This window comes from Lactuca sativa, chromosome 4, assembly GCF_002870075.4.
Source record: "Lactuca sativa cultivar Salinas chromosome 4, Lsat_Salinas_v11, whole genome shotgun sequence".
In the NCBI taxonomy this organism is placed as follows: domain Eukaryota; kingdom Viridiplantae; phylum Streptophyta; class Magnoliopsida; order Asterales; family Asteraceae; genus Lactuca; species Lactuca sativa.
The window spans coordinates 25,553,277-25,572,283 of NC_056626.2; the positions used below are offsets into that span (position 1 = coordinate 25,553,277).

General features: G+C 38.5%; 1 protein-coding gene across 1 annotated transcript; it reads left to right on the forward strand.

The window, feature by feature from the left end:
• Positions 1–380: 380 nt before the first annotated feature.
• On the forward strand, positions 381–3,100 carry LOC111894453 (probable protein phosphatase 2C 15). Its single transcript, XM_023890531.3, has 8 exons — positions 381–1,157; positions 1,308–1,479; positions 1,569–1,722; positions 1,805–1,868; positions 1,957–2,064; positions 2,150–2,275; positions 2,347–2,582; positions 2,688–3,100. The coding sequence occupies exons 1-8, from the start codon at positions 945–947 to the stop codon at positions 2,890–2,892; spliced, it is 1,278 nt and encodes a 425-aa protein (XP_023746299.1). The 5' UTR covers positions 381–944; the 3' UTR covers positions 2,893–3,100.
• Positions 3,101–19,007: the final 15,907 nt, after the last annotated feature.

A 19,007-nucleotide genomic window follows, 5' to 3' on the forward strand; every position in this document is an offset into this window, starting at 1 on the left:
ACATACCGTCCTACTCCTTTTACCCTAATCTAAAGAACATCTAAAATTCAACGTTGAGGGATCTTTTAGTTTTATGTAACCTAATATGCCACTAAACCGACATTTTTGAAAGCTAATTTTTCGATGGATTATGCGCACAAATCAAATTTGAAGAAGTCGGTAATTAAAAAGGTTGGAATCAAGGGGAATTTTCAGTGTAGTTTCTTTTTCTTTTAATCTTATTATTTGTCAGATAAAATAAAATAAAAACATTAGATAATTCCTTTTAAAAAATCTCCGTTCGCTGTCTGGTGTGGTGGATGTGGATGTTCCTCTTCTGACATTCTGACCTGGGTTTTTCAGTTTCTTGTAATTAATTTATAAATATACGTATATATTTATACATATAATACTCTTTAATGTTCGTATACATATATATGGAATTTGGGTCAATACAGCTAAGAGTGCTGACGTTTATAAGGTTTAAATGATTGGGGGAATTGATTTCAAGTTCATAGCTGTCAGCCATTCCGCGTTGTTTTTTCCTATTTTTGACGATTTCATCGTTCTTGTTCTTTTTCCTAGTACAATTGTCGGCTCCCCAGTTGTTATCAGATCTGCATTTTGTTTTCATATTGTTTTCAATTGAATTCTTGTGGGTGTTTAGCATTGTTGCAGAATTCTGGGATCTCGAAGTTCAGTTAACCTGTTCGCAAGTTTCCTCTATACTATCATATAAATTCTTTCATTTCGATACAGTTTTGCTCTCAGATTTCATTTCTATTCTACTTCTCGTATGTTGGTTTTTGATCTGTTCTTACACCAACATAAGGTGTAAATTAAACATTCATCAGGCAGAATTTTGTTTGTGGTAGGAAATTTTGAATGTGATGATTAAAAGTTGAAATTTTGGGGGAATTTCTGTAAATTCAAACCGGAGAAGAAAGAGATTTCCGATTATAAGTATGGGGTCGAGGGTAGAGAGTCACCAACATCACCCTGATTATGTCTCTTTAGCTGCACTGATGAGCAGAGAATTGAAAAGTGAAAAAATGAAGAATCCATCTGTGAGATTCGGATGTGCAGCTCAATCCAGAAAAGGCGAAGATTACTTCATGATGAAGACGGATTGTCAGGGACTTGATGAAAACCCTTCTTCGACTTTCTCTGTTTTTGGGGTACGTGATGCTAAATTTTACAATCACTCAATCAAATATTTTGAATACTTTGGTGCTTCGATCGTATTTCTATCTTTCACGATTAGGGTTTTTGATTTCTGTAACTGAATCGAATCAAATATCAGTCAAACATTTCGTTTAAATTTCCAGATTTTTGATGGTCACAATGGGGACGCTGCAGCAATATATTCGAAAGATCATCTTTTTAGTCACGTCTTGGACGCCATACCTCGTGGTCTTGGACGCCATGAATGGCTTCAGGCTTTACCTAGAGCTTTGGTGGCAGGTTTCGTAAAAACGGATAAGCAATTTCAAAGCAAAGGTATGAAGAACTTTGCAGAAACAAACACACACACATCAATGATCAAACTTCTTGTATAAACACTAATCTGTTCATCGACTATTCAACAGGTCTAACATCAGGAACAACTGCTACCTTCGTGATTATCGATGAATGGACTGTAACAGTTGCTTCGGTGGGAGACTCTCGTTGCATTCTTGATACCCCCGATGGAGCTGTATCTGTCTTAACCGTTGACCATAGGCTTGAAGAAAACACCGAAGAGTGAGTAGAATGTCTTTTTTCAAATTCCCAGACTTATTTCTTGATAGGAAACATGGATTTGATTTCAAAATCCGATTTTTAGAAGGGAACGTGTAACAGCAAGTGGAGGCGAAGTAGGGAGGCTCAACGTTATCGGTGGCCCTGAGGTTTGACCTTTATAAAGTCAAAGAAAATGATCGATTTCTATTCTTAATTAGCTTCATTTCGTGATGGATTCTGTTGAAATTTTGTCAGATTGGACCCCTTCGTTGCTGGCCAGGTGGGTTATGTCTTTCTAGATCCATCGGCGACATGGATGTCGGCGAATTTATCGTTCCGATACCTCACGTGAAGCAAGTGAAGGTAAACAAACAATCACTCTCTGTTTTCTGATCTTCATTTTCTTTAAAGATTCCGTTTATAAGTGTTATTTTTCCGGTTTATAAAGCTTTCGAATCGTGGTGGAAGGCTTATAATCGCTTCAGATGGTATTTGGGATGCTTTATCGTCGGAAGCAGCCGCCGGATCATGCCGCCGTTTGCCGTCTGAACTTGCCGCTAGGCAAGTAGTGAAGGTAATCGTCTTCTTTTTTCCGCATGAAACACGAATTTCAAAAACAGATTTCTAATTTTACGATTTATACAGGAAGCATTAAGAACAAGGGGACTAAAAGACGATACAACGTGCATAGTTGTCGACATAATTCCGCCGGATAATTCACTCCCACCACCTTCTCCTCCGCGTAAACCACAGAGCAAGCTCAGATCGATGTTGCTCCGAACCAAATTCCGTGGTTCTGTAACTAAATTGTCAAAGAAACTGTCGGCTGTAGGAATCGTAGAGGAACTGTTTGAAGAAGGTTCAGCGATGCTTGCAGAAAGGTCAACTATATTTTATATGTTTTATATGAATATATGATAACTACTGTTTCTTCTTTGGGTTTTAGATCATTAATGGCGATCTTGATTTTGTTTTTGAACATGTAGATTGGGGAATGATGACACGTGTAATTCAAACACATCTGGACTGTTCATGTGTGCGGTGTGTCAAGTTGATGTAGCTGCAAGCGAAGGTATATCAGTTCATGCAAGCTCAAAACCATGTCGACAGGGTCCTTTTCTCTGTGTTGATTGTCGGGATAAAAAAGATGCGATGGAAGGAAAACGACCTAGCGGAATCAGAGTCATTTAATCTCGAATCTTTTGTTGTTCTACACGAAAATTCTTTTGTTTTTTCATTGTTACTTAATACTTAATTCTATAGGCCATTATAAGTGCAGAAATCATTAATAATAATGTTTATAATGAGTTGTATACCACTAATTCCATGTATTTTTATTGTTACTAATTTGACATATCAAGTATTCTTGTATGATATATTAAAAGGTTTATTTGTCTAATTTGTATTTTGTGAGTTTTTTTTTTTTTTTTGTAATATGTGGATTTTAATCTTAAATTCGATGGATTAAAAGTTAAAAACCTAACAAAAGTATGAGCCTAATGCTATGGGAGCTTTGTATTTTCTAAAAGTATTTACCGATAGATAGTACTTTAAAATTTAATTACCAAAATCTAAGTAGATTTTTGTATTTGCTTATCTTTTTAACTTAGACATCCACGTCATCTTTATGTGTCTGGTTTCTTCTCCCCATCGTAAGTGTCAAATCCCCATGAACTACGATTTTGGTCTAATGCATAGACAATAATGAAAGTGTAAATTATGAACACAATTCTTCATGTACCACATTTTCAGAGCTTAAAACTATTGGGTATGACCAAAGAAGTTAATTTAAGGGTTCCATAGGCTTCGAGTTCCTTTACAAACTTTATCTAGTAATTTCTCCATGGACTATTTGATTGCCATCTGGCCCAACTCAACACCTACTGGACACTCTTCTCAGCAGCAGTGCTGGCCCAATTCGTCTGTTGCCCAACAGCTGGTGCATCTCACTTATGGTGGACAGCCCAATGGATGGCCATGGTTCCAATATCCACAAAACTCGGAGCCCACCACTCTCCCTCAAGCGTACTATGAGCCAAAGAGAGAGTGCAAGGTTAAACAAAACGTGAATCTGGTCAAAGAGAAGCTTGAAGTGAAGGATAGTGTGACCGGAGGAGTGTTGCCCTCCCCTGAAAAGACATGTTTAGAGCTGAGGCGCCCTAGAACACTTGAGGAAGGTTGGAAGAAAAAACCGAAGCAGTTGATAGCGAGTTTAAAATGCAAAATCTTGAAAATACAAAAATTCAAAAGTTTTAGAATGAGACATGGCGGTGCAATGATATTTTGAAAAGAGAAAAACGAAAAAAATATTGTGTGAAAAAACTGGAGAAGAAAAAGAGGAAGTGACTTTGGCTTCGTTTGAAATTTGTTGAAGAGTAATTTGGTTGTTTTATTTTATGTTGTCATTTTCAGTTTGTTTTTGTTTTTGTTTCATTAAAAATCAAAAAATATTTAAAAAATAATAAAAATTAAATTAACAAAAAAAAAAACATTTATTTTTGTTTATGTATTGTTAGTTTAGTCATTTTTTGTGTTTAGTTTGTTATGATGATTTTGTTGAGTGTGTAGCTATTTTTGTTAGTTGGGAGTGAGATGAGACAAATGATAAATAAATCATTAGCGTTGTGTGTTCAATGAACATCAGATTTTTTTTGAAGATGACACTCTATCAGCGAGTTTTCCGCACTTAATGCTTAATTCTCTTTTTATTTCTCAGGACGAGCAACGTTTAAAATTTGGGGATGTGCTTAGTGTCTGTTTTTCATTCACTAAATGATTTTAAAAACATACTTTTACCCCTAATTTAAAATTTTGTACATAAATTTTGAGCTTAAAATGACAAATTTACGTTAAATTTTATGATGAATTCAAATCACCTGATTGGTATTTTCATTGCCTTTCATATAGGATTGACCTCCTTTGGTGAGCCCCTCATCACCTATTCAATAGGTTGTGAGAGTTTGGGTTTCCTTTTATGAAGTCTAAAGTTTTTAAACGAATTGATGACTCATTAACTTATTTTTACAAGTTCGCCTAAGTTTCTTAGGTCTCCCTTGCCTATTCGACGGGTCTTGGGTGGGTTGGTTTTCATCTCATGAAATCCAATTATAGCTTTTTACAAGCTTTTTTATATGAATTAACAGTTTACATCACCACTTGTTGCTGGTGATTTTATATCACTAATATTATTTAAGTGTAATGGGGTTAATTTGTTGATCAATGTCACTTTGACAATTATCGAACAAATTAATATGGTGTGGAGTACATATTTGTTTGATTTTGTCATTGTTGAAAGTATACTGCTTTTTAGGGGCGAAGCCCCTGAACTGACAAGGGTTCGGGGGTAGCGCCCCTGGGAGCGGGGTCCAAGGGGCAGAGCCCCTTACTCAGAAATCCGTATTTTTTTGTAAAAACATCAAGTTTTCTGATGCATTTATAGACCCAATTTTATGTTAGTTTTTGACAGGTAATATGATCGTTTTTGGACAGGAAGTTTTTCTGTAACTATCATATGGCAGTTTTAGGACAGGAAGTTAGTTTCTGTTATATGATCAATTTCGGATTCATTTTGGGTACAAATTTCATAACATCTTCTTCATTCTCCATTCTAGATAAACAGTGAGTTTCATCCGATTAGAGATTTTGAGTGTACCCTCGAAATGCTTTAATCTGAAAGTGTTTCACATCTCTCATTGATCCTAGTTTATATATATATATATATATATATATATATATATATATATATATATATATATATATATATATATATATATATATATATATATCCCGTTTTCTAACACTTGTCATCACAAGTCCAATCCGAGTTCCTTGGGTTCCCTTCCATTAATTTAATGGGTTGGGTTGGTGGGAGTTGGTTTTCTATTTCATGAAAATCAAAATATAAAATGTTGTGTTTGCAACTGAATTGATGGTTTTTTATTTCACTTGTTATTGAAAGTGCAAGTTGTGCTTCACGGGTTTCCTACTGTCTATTCCATAGGTTTTGGTGGGAGTTTGTCTTCTTTTCATGAAGTCTCAATTCTTTTTATAATGAATTGATGGAATTTATCTCACTTGTTAAAGCAAGTGCAACATGCTTTGGTGGTTCCTCATCTCCTATTCGACGGGATGATGAGAGTTAGACTTATTTTTATAAAGTCCAAAAATTTTATTTGGGGTCTTCATTTTATAAAGTTCATATATGATTTTAATAAGGAATTGACAGTTATGGTTCATATGCGCTCAAAATTCTATCAATGATGTTTTTCATATTGGAGAATGTTAGGCGTGTCAAACCCAACAAATAAAGGGGTACAAATGACTCCAAGTACACTACTCTATTGCACTAGAAAGGTAGTACAAGGCAAGTAGGGTCGATCCATAGAGACACGGGATAATTAGTATATACCTCTTTGCGTAAGGTATTTGTTCACAAAAGATTAAATTAGGGGGGTTGAGTGTAATGATGTAGCAAACCAATATAAGACACGAGTAAACAACTAAACTAATGAATTAAGTTCAGATTTTGTAAGGACTCCAACTCCATGTATGACAATCCAGCAATGTGAATCAAAGATGACAATACATTTGTTTCTTTCTATCTAAGTTGGTACTTGAAAGTGTTAACAAGCTCTAACACTTTCCATTCACCACATTAATCAATCAAAACAAGCTCTTTGATTAATCCTAACATTACTAACCTAATCTAAACAAGCTCTTAGAAGTAGATTAAAAGATTCCATTAAGCTTATTGTGAATGTTCCCAACAACACCCAATACTCCTCACAAGCTCGGGAGCGTAAGAATGTGTGAAAAGATTTACACTAAATTCATTCATAAGAAATCAATTTAATGCTTGTTGCTTGGTTCAATTCACAAAACAATTACGGATTTTGCAAAATGAATAGCTTGAATGACCTAACCCTAATTCAAATGGCCAATAAGAATCATTATTAGAATCAAACATTCGATTGAAGTAAAATCAATTTCACTAGATAGAAATTAAACACAAACATCAGGTCATATGATTTGATTCACAACCAAAAAGTCAAAACATAAAATTGGAGAAGTTAGGGTTCTAGCCACACATGGCTAGAACAAGATCACATGTCTAAAAGATGAAATTAAGTGTAATTACAACTTACAAAAACTAGAAATAATGTTTCCAAATGATTTCTAATCAAACCCTTGAAAAACCTTTGAAAATCCTCCTCCAAATGTGCTCTGATATGTTCTCTTTTTGAAAAAAATGGCCCTTAACCCGTAATATGAAAGATAGGAAAACCTGCCAAAAGTTGGTTTCTGGGTCGAACACGGCTCGTGTTGAACATAGAGTAAATCTGACACGGCCCGTGTTCAACATGGTCAACAGCTCCTCTTTTTGGTCAACACTGCCCGTGTTGGTTTTGCAGTGTAAATCCAACATGGCCCGTGTACCCCTCTGACTCCGAATCCAAACTTGATTTTTCCAACTATTTCGTTCTTCGCCCGATCATCCCGAAATCTTCACCAATGCTTCCCGACACTTCCTAAAGCGCGTTCCAACCTCCGATTTACCTGAAAAATACATGAAAATGTGCAAATAAGGTTGTTCTAGAGACTAACATGAAATATGATGAAATGCAAGACAAATGAAGGGCAATTATGCTAAATATATGCATGAAATGGGACTAAAAGGTGTGCAAAAAGGTACACAAAATGCACCTAACAGAGATGTTCAAATTTTATTGGAGATGCCATCAAGATAAAATTATTTTACAACCATTTCAAAAACACATGCAATGTTTTCCCATCAAATTGCAAGATAAAGTGCTCAAGTAATTATTTTCTACCATCCATGTCTTTGACTTTCGGGTCTTAGGAGTCCATCAAAAATTGAAATTTTAAGAAGCCTAATTCAAGTCATTTAAACATGAGTGTGTGATTTCGTGATTTCACTTTAAATCAACATAGACATATGTTGGTGCACTTTTAACAAAACCGTTAAACCTGATGCTTTTTTATTTCATGAGTTGCATAGATAGATGAGTGAGTGAAATTAAATCGAATCATGAGACCGAGAGATCATTGATAATTTTAGTTGGTGTTAGCAAGTTTATTACCACCACATTTGTTTTAATTGATTAATTACATTAGATGAATCATAGACCAAATCACTTTTACCAAAATTTACATGGTTCATCTTCCTTTAAGATAGATAGTCTCTGTGGGTATGATATTTGGTCTTACGACTATATTACTTGTGAGTACGCATTTTTGTCAACACTAACTAAACAAATCCTCATTCGATGTGATAGAAAGAGTGACCTTCATCCTGTTATCAAACCGACACCTCAAGCTTTACTTGTTGTCAGAGTTCATCCTTGAGGCATCAACGTCTTGAATCCCAGTCAGCTTGTTCTTAAGTTGCTTGTTTCTAGAAAATCTATTACATATAATAAAAAGGATTCTCATTTATTATGTCATGTGTATCAACTTATCAAGCATGTTCGTTTATCGTTTGAGTCATCTAAAACTAATGTTTTATTTCCTTTTCAAGTTATTCATTCTATTGTATGGACATCTCCAATTCAAAGTGATAGTGGAATTAATTATTATGCGATTTTCTTGATCAAGTTACTCATTTTGTTTGGGTGTATATGTAACAATCTATATTTTCCTCATAAAAAACAATGATTTCATTAAACGGTATATAAATCATACATGTACATCAAATGGGCTAGGTATATAAATACGAGATGCTATACATTGGGCTATACATAACACATACAAAGACCATATAAATACATATAAGTGACGTCTAACAATATCCTCTTAGAAAGAAATTCAACGTCTTTTCTAAATTCTCTCATTTTCTTGCATATGTTAAGAATCAATTCCAAACCGACATTCAAACATTTCAATGTGATAATAGAAAAAAATATGATAACTCTCACTTTCACCAGTTGTGCGACACGCATGACATTCACATGCAGTTTTCTTGTTATTACACATCTCAACAGAACGGAAAATTGGAACGTATCTTGCGCAAATTAAACAATATGATGTGCACTCTTTTATTTCAAGCTCATCTTCCACCACTTATTGGGTTATTAGGTTGAGGCGCATCACAAGGCCACCCATCTCTTACATATAAAGCCTATATATATATATATATATATATATATATATATATATATATATATATATATATATATATATATATATATATATATATATATATATATATATATATTGTAACAACCCAAAAATACGACCCAAAAATTTCAATTTTTATCATAGCAAAACATGAAACCAAGTATCACATAACAACATCATACGTCGCGTGTTTCAGAAACCATGATAAAATACTGAGAGAAATAAAACTGTATCAGGACTGTATCCAAACAAATCAACTAATGAAATCAACTCCCAGGACAAAAACTGAAGCTGTGGTGTGTGCGATGCCATCATCCCGAGCTCTTCCCTTTGCTTGCGGAAGTACCTGAAACCAAAACTGAAACTGTAAGCACGAAGCTTAGTGAGCTCCCCCAAACTACCACATACCATATAATACATATAAAGCACATACTGGGCCTTGCCCACTGCATCAGACCGAAGTCTGGAACTAGCTGCATCGGACCGAAGTCCGGAACTGGCTGGGACCTTGTCCCCTGCATCGGACCGGAGTCCGGAACTAACTGCATCGGACCGAAGTCCGGAACTGACTGCATCGGACAGGAGTCCGGAACTAGCTGTGTAACGCCTGTGTTTCCGGGCTTGCCGTTATTAGCAATATAATAGTCTAGGTTAACCTTTGTAACCCGTTTTGAAATAATAAGATTGTATTATTTGAGTATTATGTGTTTTGTGATTAATTGCTTAATTATGTGGTCTGATTAATTAAGAATAAAAATAAGCGTCAAAATTTAAGTGTAAAATAAACTTAATATCTTTGATCTATGTTGTAGTAGTTGAAACGAGGTTTCCGAATATATATAGAACGCCCAAATCTGACTTCGTATGAGGAAGTTATGATTTATCGAAGTTCCGGCTTAGCGGTGTGCAGCCCGAAATACTCGATTTGAGATCGAGCGGTTTTTAGCCGAAGCAAAATAAATGAGAATCAAAGATCTCATTGTTGGTATCAAAGCGATAAAAAGTTAGGCGAGAACGGACGTCAAACGAAGAAGTTATGAATTTATAACGAAAGTTTCTGTCGCGGCCTATTAAAAATAAGTAATAAAAAATAAAGTCAAAATTAGCCGACGGAGTCTAAACGAAAGTTGTAGAGCGTAGTCTCACATTCGCGTGGATATAAAGAACGTCGAAAACGGAGTTCGTATGAAGAAGATATGAATTTCCGAAGTTTATTTAATATTTTGTATTTAAATTTAAATCAAAATTCGGAAGCTTTATCCGAAGGAGTCACCGATCTGATCCGAGGTACGCCCCGCGTACTCAAGTACGCCCAGCGTACTCCGAGGGATGTCGACACTCGCACTCGAGCACTTCGGATACGTAAGCAATGACGTTTTGGGCAGTACGCCCCGCGTAACGCAGTACGCCCCGCGTACTCCGAGGCTCCAGCCTCCTATAAATAGGATGCGAGGGTTCCGGGTATTTTTGCCAATTCCCTCTCATTTTCGTGTCGAAGCTCTGCATTTTTACCCCCGAAGCTACCCCGAAGCCCCGGTATCATACTCTAGCCCCGAGGCAAGTCCCGAGATCCCGAAGATCCCGAGAAGCGCGGTTCCCGAGTCGAAGCTCTGCCCGCGAGAAGTTCGATTTTCGAGGAGATCTTCCAGATCTGCTGTGGATTACTACTTCTATAAGCCGTAGTGCTGTCGGATCGTCTTCTGATCAAGTGAGTGTGTAGTTATTTCTTCTAATACAATAATACGAAGTATTTTATATAAAAATACGTGCTATGTGTATATATTTGGTTGTGTTATGTGTGAATGAGTATTCACTCTCTTCTATCTTATAGATCTGCTTATTTCTTTATGAGATATGTGTTATGTGTGTGTGTGCCTCATCTGTTATGTGATATATGTGTTGATTCAAGCATGCTATACAGGTTTTCTTTAAACTATGTATACAAATGTATATTTTTATCTACTAATATGTTGGGTAGAACATGGGTAGATAGTTGGTGTGTAATAAACAGATGAGAGGCCTCGTTGTTGTTGTTGTTGTTGATCTAGTTATTCAGCGGAGTATGGATAACGACCACGGACTCTTTCTAGACAGTCCAGTGGAACGCTAGCAGGTTCATAACCTGTAGGTGTTGTGAACGATGTGTTCACCGGTGTACTCTATCCCCCTCATGGTTGCCTTTAGGATATCTATTGTTGAGGAAACCCCTTCGCAGTGATGTCCGTCCCGATGAAAATCCTAGATTAGGTCCCTTGAGATAGTTGTTTTAGGGACGTAAAGTGAGGATAACGGGAATGGGTAATCGGGATAGTGATTGGTTGGTGAAATTAAATATAACTTATTTATTGTGGGTTGAAAACCCTATATGCTCACCAGGCTCCCAAGCCTGACCCACTCAGTTTTATTTGTATTACAGGAAGTGGCACAAGGGCGTAAGATGGATGGATCATCTTGTTGTTTTGTTTACAAGTCTGTATATGTATATATTTGTTGAATGACTTGTAATGTTTACCGTTTATGCTTTATGGCCTGTATCGGAACATGACATCCCGAGTTTTGATTATATAATGAAATGCATCTCTTGATGAAATGCTTTGATAAATATTATTTTATCATGTTTTGTTTTGGGAACAAATTCCGCAACTCTTTCAAATCAAAAGGATTTACTCTGAAAATATTTAAAAGCATAAATGAAAATCGGTCTTTTCTGGCCGAGATTTTGGGGATGTCACAGTTGGTATCAGAGCATTAGTTTAAGCGAACTAGGAATTTGTAGGATTTCTAGACTTAAACTTAGAATGCTAAGTGAAATTTTGAGATGTGTGTCTGTTGGATTTTAGACACGAGCACTAGTTTATTTTAGGAAAGTTGCCTAAAATGCTTTATGTGCTAAATGTTATATGTTGCAATATATGATATTATTTGTTTGGATCTACGGTCTGTTGCCGACCGGATCTGGAAACCTTATGTGTGTAGGATTCTAAGCGTATGCCTACGTTATTAGAACTAGCATGTAATCGTTTGGAGTAATAAGGTGAAATTATTCGGTGTAGATCAAAAATGGTGAGAACAAGGAGTGGCGTTGGAAACGCAGATGAAAACAGGAATCAACCGCCAGTGATTGAGCAAATGCCTGTTGTAGCAGCAGCACCAGAACCAATAACAATGGCTGCGGTGCAAGCCATGATTCGGGCTATGCTAGCCGAACAAAGGGAGGAGATGCGACAAATGTTGCATAATAATAGGGATGAACCTATCATACCTATTGAGGAACCGGAATTGATTCCCGAGCAATCGGCGGAAGGGAACAATAGTCGCATGGTGAGTCAAGTTGGGACTCAAGAGGAACGAAGGAACGATCCAGAAAGGAGAAACAACAAGGATGGGCGTATGTACAAGAATTTCTCGGGCGCCAAACCGCCAAGTCTTTCTGGGAGCCCAAAGTCGGTTGAGATAATGGATTGGATCTCCGAAATGGAGATGGTATTTGAAAGTTGCGACTGTAGCAACAAGCAGAAGACCGTCTTTGCAGTTAGACAACTGAAGACTGGGGTCTTGAGTTGGTGGAAGTTGTTGGCAGATACTATGCCACGAGGAGAAGCTCTGAAAATGTCATGGGAGGAGTTCTTGGAACAGTTAAGGGTGCAGTATTGTTCGGAGATAGATCTGATTGATCTGAACAATGAGTTTCAAAACTTGAAGAAAGGGAAGATGAGCATAGATGACTATGCTACTGCATTTACTGAGAAGATGAAGTTGTTTCCGTACCTAGTGCCGACGGAACTCTCCAAGATTGAGAGGTTTGCTAACGGACTGCCTGCTGACTTTGGTCCGACAGTCAAAATGGCAACCACTCTGAAAACGGCTGTTCGTGCAGCTAAGAATGTGGAGGCTCAGCAGAAGGAAAAGGGTCTGGAAAGAATAGATGTTGGAGAAAAGAGGAAGTTCGATGGAACTTCAGGGTCCAACAAGAAAAACAAGTTCTCGAAGTCTGGTTCGAGGGGAGGTGGAGGTGAAGCGAAATGGTGCGACAAATGTAAGAAGAAGCATCATGGAAGATGTGAGGTGGCGAACACATGCTACAAGTGTGGAAAGCCAGGGCACTATGCCAATGAGTGTACCCTCACAAAGAAAGTTTGCTATGGTTGTGGTGAGGAGGGTCATATGTCGAGGGACTGCCCGAAGAAGAAGGAGGCAGCTAGACCCAACAATCCGCCAAAGCCTAAGGCGAGAGCATTCCAGATGACACTGGAAGCTGCTAAAGATGAAGCTGATGTCGCTTCAGGTACCTTTCTCGTTAACGAATTGCCTGCCCAAATTTTATTTGATTCTGGAGCCAATTACTCCTTTATATCGCATGAATTTGGTAGAAAGCTAGCTTTGCCTGTTGTTAGACTAGATAATGCTTTATTAGTCGAAGTTGCTAGTGGCAAGTTTGTACCTGTTAGCTATCGCATGAAAAACATCTTAATTGATCTGAATGGGAATAAGTTCCACGAGGAATTATTGCCTATCGAACTTAATGGTTTCGACATCGTATTGGGAATGGATTGGCTTAGCGCCAACGACGCCGAAATTTTATGCAAGAAGAAAATAGTCAAAGTAAACCCGCCTGGGAAAGATTCGTTTATGGTGTATGGAGATAAACGCAGAGTGAATTCTGGAATCATTTCATTGATGAAAGCCAGAAAATGTGTGACCAAGGGGTGTACATCGTATTTAGCATTCGTGATTGATGCTAAGAAGGAAAAGAAGGTGATGCAGAATATTCCAGTTGTGTGTGATTATCCGGAAGTATTTCCCGAAGATCTTCCTGGATTACCGCCTGATCGACAAGTGGAATTCCGTATTGACTTGTTGCCAGGAACGACGCCAATTGCAAAAGCACCTTATCGATTAGCACCGACGGAGATGAAGGAACTAATGATGCAACTTCAGGAGTTATTGGACAACGGTTTCATTAGACCTAGTTCATCGCCCTGGGGAGCTCCGGTGTTATTTGTAAAGAAGAAAGATGGAAGTATGAGAATGTGCATTGATTACAGAGAGCTGAACAAGGCAACAATAAAGAATAGATATCCGTTGCCGAGGATTGATGACCTGTTTGATCAATTGCAAGGTTCGAGTTATTTCTCGAAGATCGATCTTAGGTCAGGATATCATCAGCTAAAAGTAAGAGAGCAAGATATCGAGAAGACTGCATTCAGAACAAGATATGGACACTACGAGTTCTTGGTTATGTCGTTTGGACTAACCAATGCTCCAGCAGCGTTCATGGATTTGATGAATAGGGTTTGTAACCCGTTCCTTGATAAATCCGTGATAGTGTTCATAGACGACATTCTGATTTACTCGAAAAGCCAGGAGGAGCATGGCAGACACTTGCGAGAAGTGTTGGAAGTTCTGAAGAAGGAGAAGCTGTATGCTAAGTTCTCCAAATGTGATTTTTGGATTCGTGAAGTCTAATTCTTGGGTCACGTGGTCAACCAAGAAGGGATAATGGTTGATCCAGCAAAGATCGAAGCTGTGACGAAGTGGGAACAACCGAAAAGTCCCACGGAGATTCGAAGCTTTTTAGGATTAGCCGGATATTACCGAAGGTTTATCCAAGGCTTTTCTTCGATCGCTAGTCCATTGTCAGCTTTGACCCACAAAGGAGCTACTTATGCTTGGGGTGAGAAGCATAAGGAAGCATTTGAGAAGCTAAAGGAGAAGCTATGCGAGGCACCGATACTTTCTCTACCCGATGGAGTTGAAGACTTCGCTGTCTATAGCGATGCGTCTGGGGTTGGATTGGGTTGTGTTTTGAGCCAAAGAGAAAAGGTGATAGTATATGCGTCTCGACAGCTGAAAGAGCATGAAAAGAACTACCCGACTCATGATTTGGAGTTGGCAGCGGTAGTTTTCGCTCTGAAAATATGGAGGCATTACCTCTATGGCACAAAGTGCAAACTTTTCACTGATCATAAGAGTCTCCAATACCTCTTTAATCAGAAAGAATTGAATATGAGGCAACGACGCTGGCTAGAATTACTTAAAGACTATGACTGCGAGATACTTTACCACCCCGGTAAAGCTAATGTTGTTGCTGATGCTCTCAGTCGGAAAGTCAATCCCGAAAGGAAAAGGCCAAGAGCGTTGAGAATTGAAGTTGTCTCAACTATTTTGGAAAGTATAAAGAAAGCTCAGAGCGAAGCTTCTGAGGAGAATGACAGAAAGGAGGAACGTTTGGGCAAAACGTTGGTGTTCGGTGTAAACAGTCATGGACTGAAGGTGTTCCAAGATCGGATTTGGATACCTAAGACAGGAGGAGTCAGAGATCTTCTGATGGAAGAAGCTCACAAGACCATGTACTCGATTCATCCGGGTAGCACTAAAATGTATAGGGACCTGAAACCCTACTACTGGTGGCCGACGATGAAGCTTGATGTTGCAAAGTATGTGGCCGAGTGTGTGACTTGTGCGAGAGTCAAGACACAACATCAGAAACCGTACGGGAGTTTAGAACCTTTGTCTGTGCCTATGGGTAAGTGGGAAGACATTGCTATGGATTTTGTCACTAAACTGCCCAGAACAAAGAATGGTCACGACATGATTTGGGTGGTCGTTGATCGATTCACTAAGAGTGCGCATTTCATAGCGGCCAGGGAGAAATGGTCTATGGAGAAGCTTGCGAATTCTTACGTGAAGGAAATTGTGAGGCTTCACGGTGTTCCGTTAACGATTGTGTCGGATCGTGATAGCCGTTTCACATCGAGGTTTTGGAAAAGTCTACAAGAGGAATTGGGTACCAAGTTGTGTTTAAGTACAGCTTACCATCCGCAGACTGATGGTCAGAGCGAACGAACGATACAAACACTTGAAGATATGCTGAGAGCGTGTACCTTGGAATTCCTAGGTAATTGGGATGAACATTTACCTTTGGTAGAGTTTTCCTATAATAATAGTTTTCACTCGAGCATTAAGATGGCACCTTACCAAGCTTTGTATGGACAGAAGTGTCGTACGCCGTCTTGTTGGCTTGAGGCTGGGGAAAAGCAGTTTATGGGACCGGAGTTGGTTCATCAAACTGCTGAAAAGTTGAAAATAATTAGGGAAAGAATGTTAGCGGCTCAGGATCGTCAAAAGAGCTATGCTGACAAAAAGCGAAGACCGATGACTTTTGAAGTTGGAGATTTGGTTTTGCTTAAAGTCTCGCCGTGGAAGGGACTTATAAGATTTGGTAAAAGGGGAAAGTTAAGTCCAAGGTTTATTGGACCGTTTAAAGTTCTTCAGAGGATTGGGAACCAAGCTTACAAGCTCGAACTACCAGAAGAACTGAATGGAATTCATAACACTTTTCATGTGTGTTATTTGAGGAAGTTCACGGGAGAAGTTCCCGACATAATTCCAATTTCTGAATTGAGAATTGATGAGAACAAAAGGTTGATTGAAGAACCAGAGGCAATTGTTGACCGAAAGACTAAGAAATTGCGACGCAAGATGGTTGGGTTAGTGCTTGTCCGATGGAAACACACGAATGGGCCGAATCTCACTTGGGAGACGGAGAGTGACATGATGGGTCACTATCCGCATTTGTTTGTTGATGTGTGATTCCGGGGACGGAATCATTCTAAGGTGGAGAGAATTGTAACGCCTGTGTTTCCGGGCTTGCCGTTATTAGCAATATAATAGTCTAGGTTAACCTTTGTAACCCGTTTTGAAATAATAAGATTGTATTATTTGAGTATTATGTGTTTTGTGATTAATTGCTTAATTATGTGGTCTGATTAATTAAGAATAAAAATAAGCGTCAAAATTTAAGTGTAAAATAAACTTAATATCTTTGATCTATGTTGTAGTAGTTGAAACGAGGTTTACGAATATATATAGAACGCCCAAATCTGACTTCGTATGAGGAAGTTATGATTTATCGAAGTTCCGGCTTAGCGGTGTGCAGCCCGAAATACTCGATTTGAGATCGAGCGGTTTTTAGCCGAAGCAAAATAAATGAGAATCAAAGATCTCATTGTTGGTATCAAAGCGATAAAAAGTTAGGCGAGAACGGACGTCAAACGAAGAAGTTATGAATTTATAACGAAAGTTTCTGTCGCGGCCTATTAAAAATAAGTAATAAAAAATAAAGTCAAAATTAGCCGACGGAGTCTAAACGAAAGTTGTAGAGCGTAGTCTCACCTTCGCGTGGATATAAAGAACGTCGAAAACGGAGTTCGTATGAAGAAGATATGAATTTCCGAAGTTTATTTAATATTTTGTATTTAAATTTAAATCAAAATTCGGAAGCTTTATCCGAAGGAGTCACCGATCTGATCCGAGGTACGCCCCGCGTACTCGAGTACGCCCAGCGTACTCCGAGGGATGTCGACACTCGCACTCGAGCACTTCGGATACGTAAGCAATGACGTTTTGGGCAGTACGCCCCGCGTAACGCAGTACGCCCCGCGTACTCCGAGGCTCCAGCCTCCTATAAATAGGATGCGAGGGTTCCGGGTATTTTTGCCAATTCCCTCTCATTTTCGTGTCGAAGCTCTGCATTTTTACCCCCGAAGCTACCCCGAAGCCCCGGTATCATACTCTAGCCCCGAGGCAAGTCCCGAGATCCCGAAGATCCCGAGAAGCGCGGTTCCCGAGTCGAAGCTCTGCCTGCGAGAAGTTCGATTTTCGAGGAGATCTTCCAGATCTGCTGTGGATTACTACTTCTATAAGCCGTAGTGCTGTCGGATCGTCTTCTGATCAAGTGAGTGTGTAGTTATTTCTTCTAATACAATAATACGAAGTATTTTATATAAAAATACGTGCTATGTGTATATATTTGGTTGTGTTATGTGTGAATGAGTATTCACTCTCTTCTATCTTATAGATCTGCTTATTTCTTTATGAGATATGTGTTATGTGTGTGTGTGCCTCATCTGTTATGTGATATATGTGTTGATTCAAGCATGCTATACAGGTTTTCTTTAAACTATGTATACAAATGTATATTTTTATCTACTAATATGTTGGGTAGAACATGGGTAGATAGTTGGTGTGTAATAAACAGATGAGAGGCCTCGTTGTTGTTGTTGTTGTTGATCTAGTTATTCAGCGGAGTATGGATAACGACCACGGACTCTTTCTAGACAGTCCAGTGGAACGCTAGCAGGTTCATAACCTGTAGGTGTTGTGAACGATGTGTTCACCGGTGTACTCTATCCCCCTCATGGTTGCCTTTAGGATATCTATTGTTGAGGAAACCCCTTCGCAGTGATGTCCGTCCCGATGAAAATCCTAGATTAGGTCCCTTGAGATAGTTGTTTTAGGGACGTAAAGTGAGGATAACGGGAATGGGTAATCGGGATAGTGATTGGTTGGTGAAATTAAATATAACTTATTTATTGTGGGTTGAAAACCCTATATGCTCACCAGGCTCCCAAGTCTGACCCACTCAGTTTTATTTGTATTACAGGAAGTGGCACAAGGGCGTAAGATGGATGGATCATCTTGTTGTTTTGTTTACAAGTCTGTATATGTATATATTTGTTGAATGACTTGTAATGTTTACCGTTTATGCTTTATGGCCTGTATCGGAACATGACATCCCGAGTTTTGATTATATAATGAAATGCATCTCTTGATGAAATGCTTTGATAAATATTATTTTATCATGTTTTGTTTTGGGAACAAATTCCGCAACTCTTTCAAATCAAAAGGATTTACTCTGAAAATATTTAAAAGCATAAATGAAAATCGGTCTTTTCTGGCCGAGATTTTGGGGATGTCACAAGCTGCATCGGACCAAAGTCCGGAACTGACTGGGACCTTGTCCCCTGCATCGGACCGAAGTCCGGAACTGGCTGATCATGGCATAGCATAACACATAACAACTAATATAAACACATATACTGCATGCTGCATCGGAACAGAGTCCGGAACACATAACACAAACATGCTTGAATCACAAAGACATCAAGCACTCTAACTTCTGCATTGGACTAAAGTCCGGGACTACTGCTAACTAAACGGGCCGGCATTGTGGCCGTAGACTCGTTCCTACTGGAAGGAAACTCAACTTGTGAACTGGCTGCTGTGTGAATGGATCTAGAAGCTAACTGCTTCTGCTCCGGTATCTCCCCAGCTACAAGTCCATAAACACACTCAATCAAATGCTAAACACTGCACTGGGTAAAATG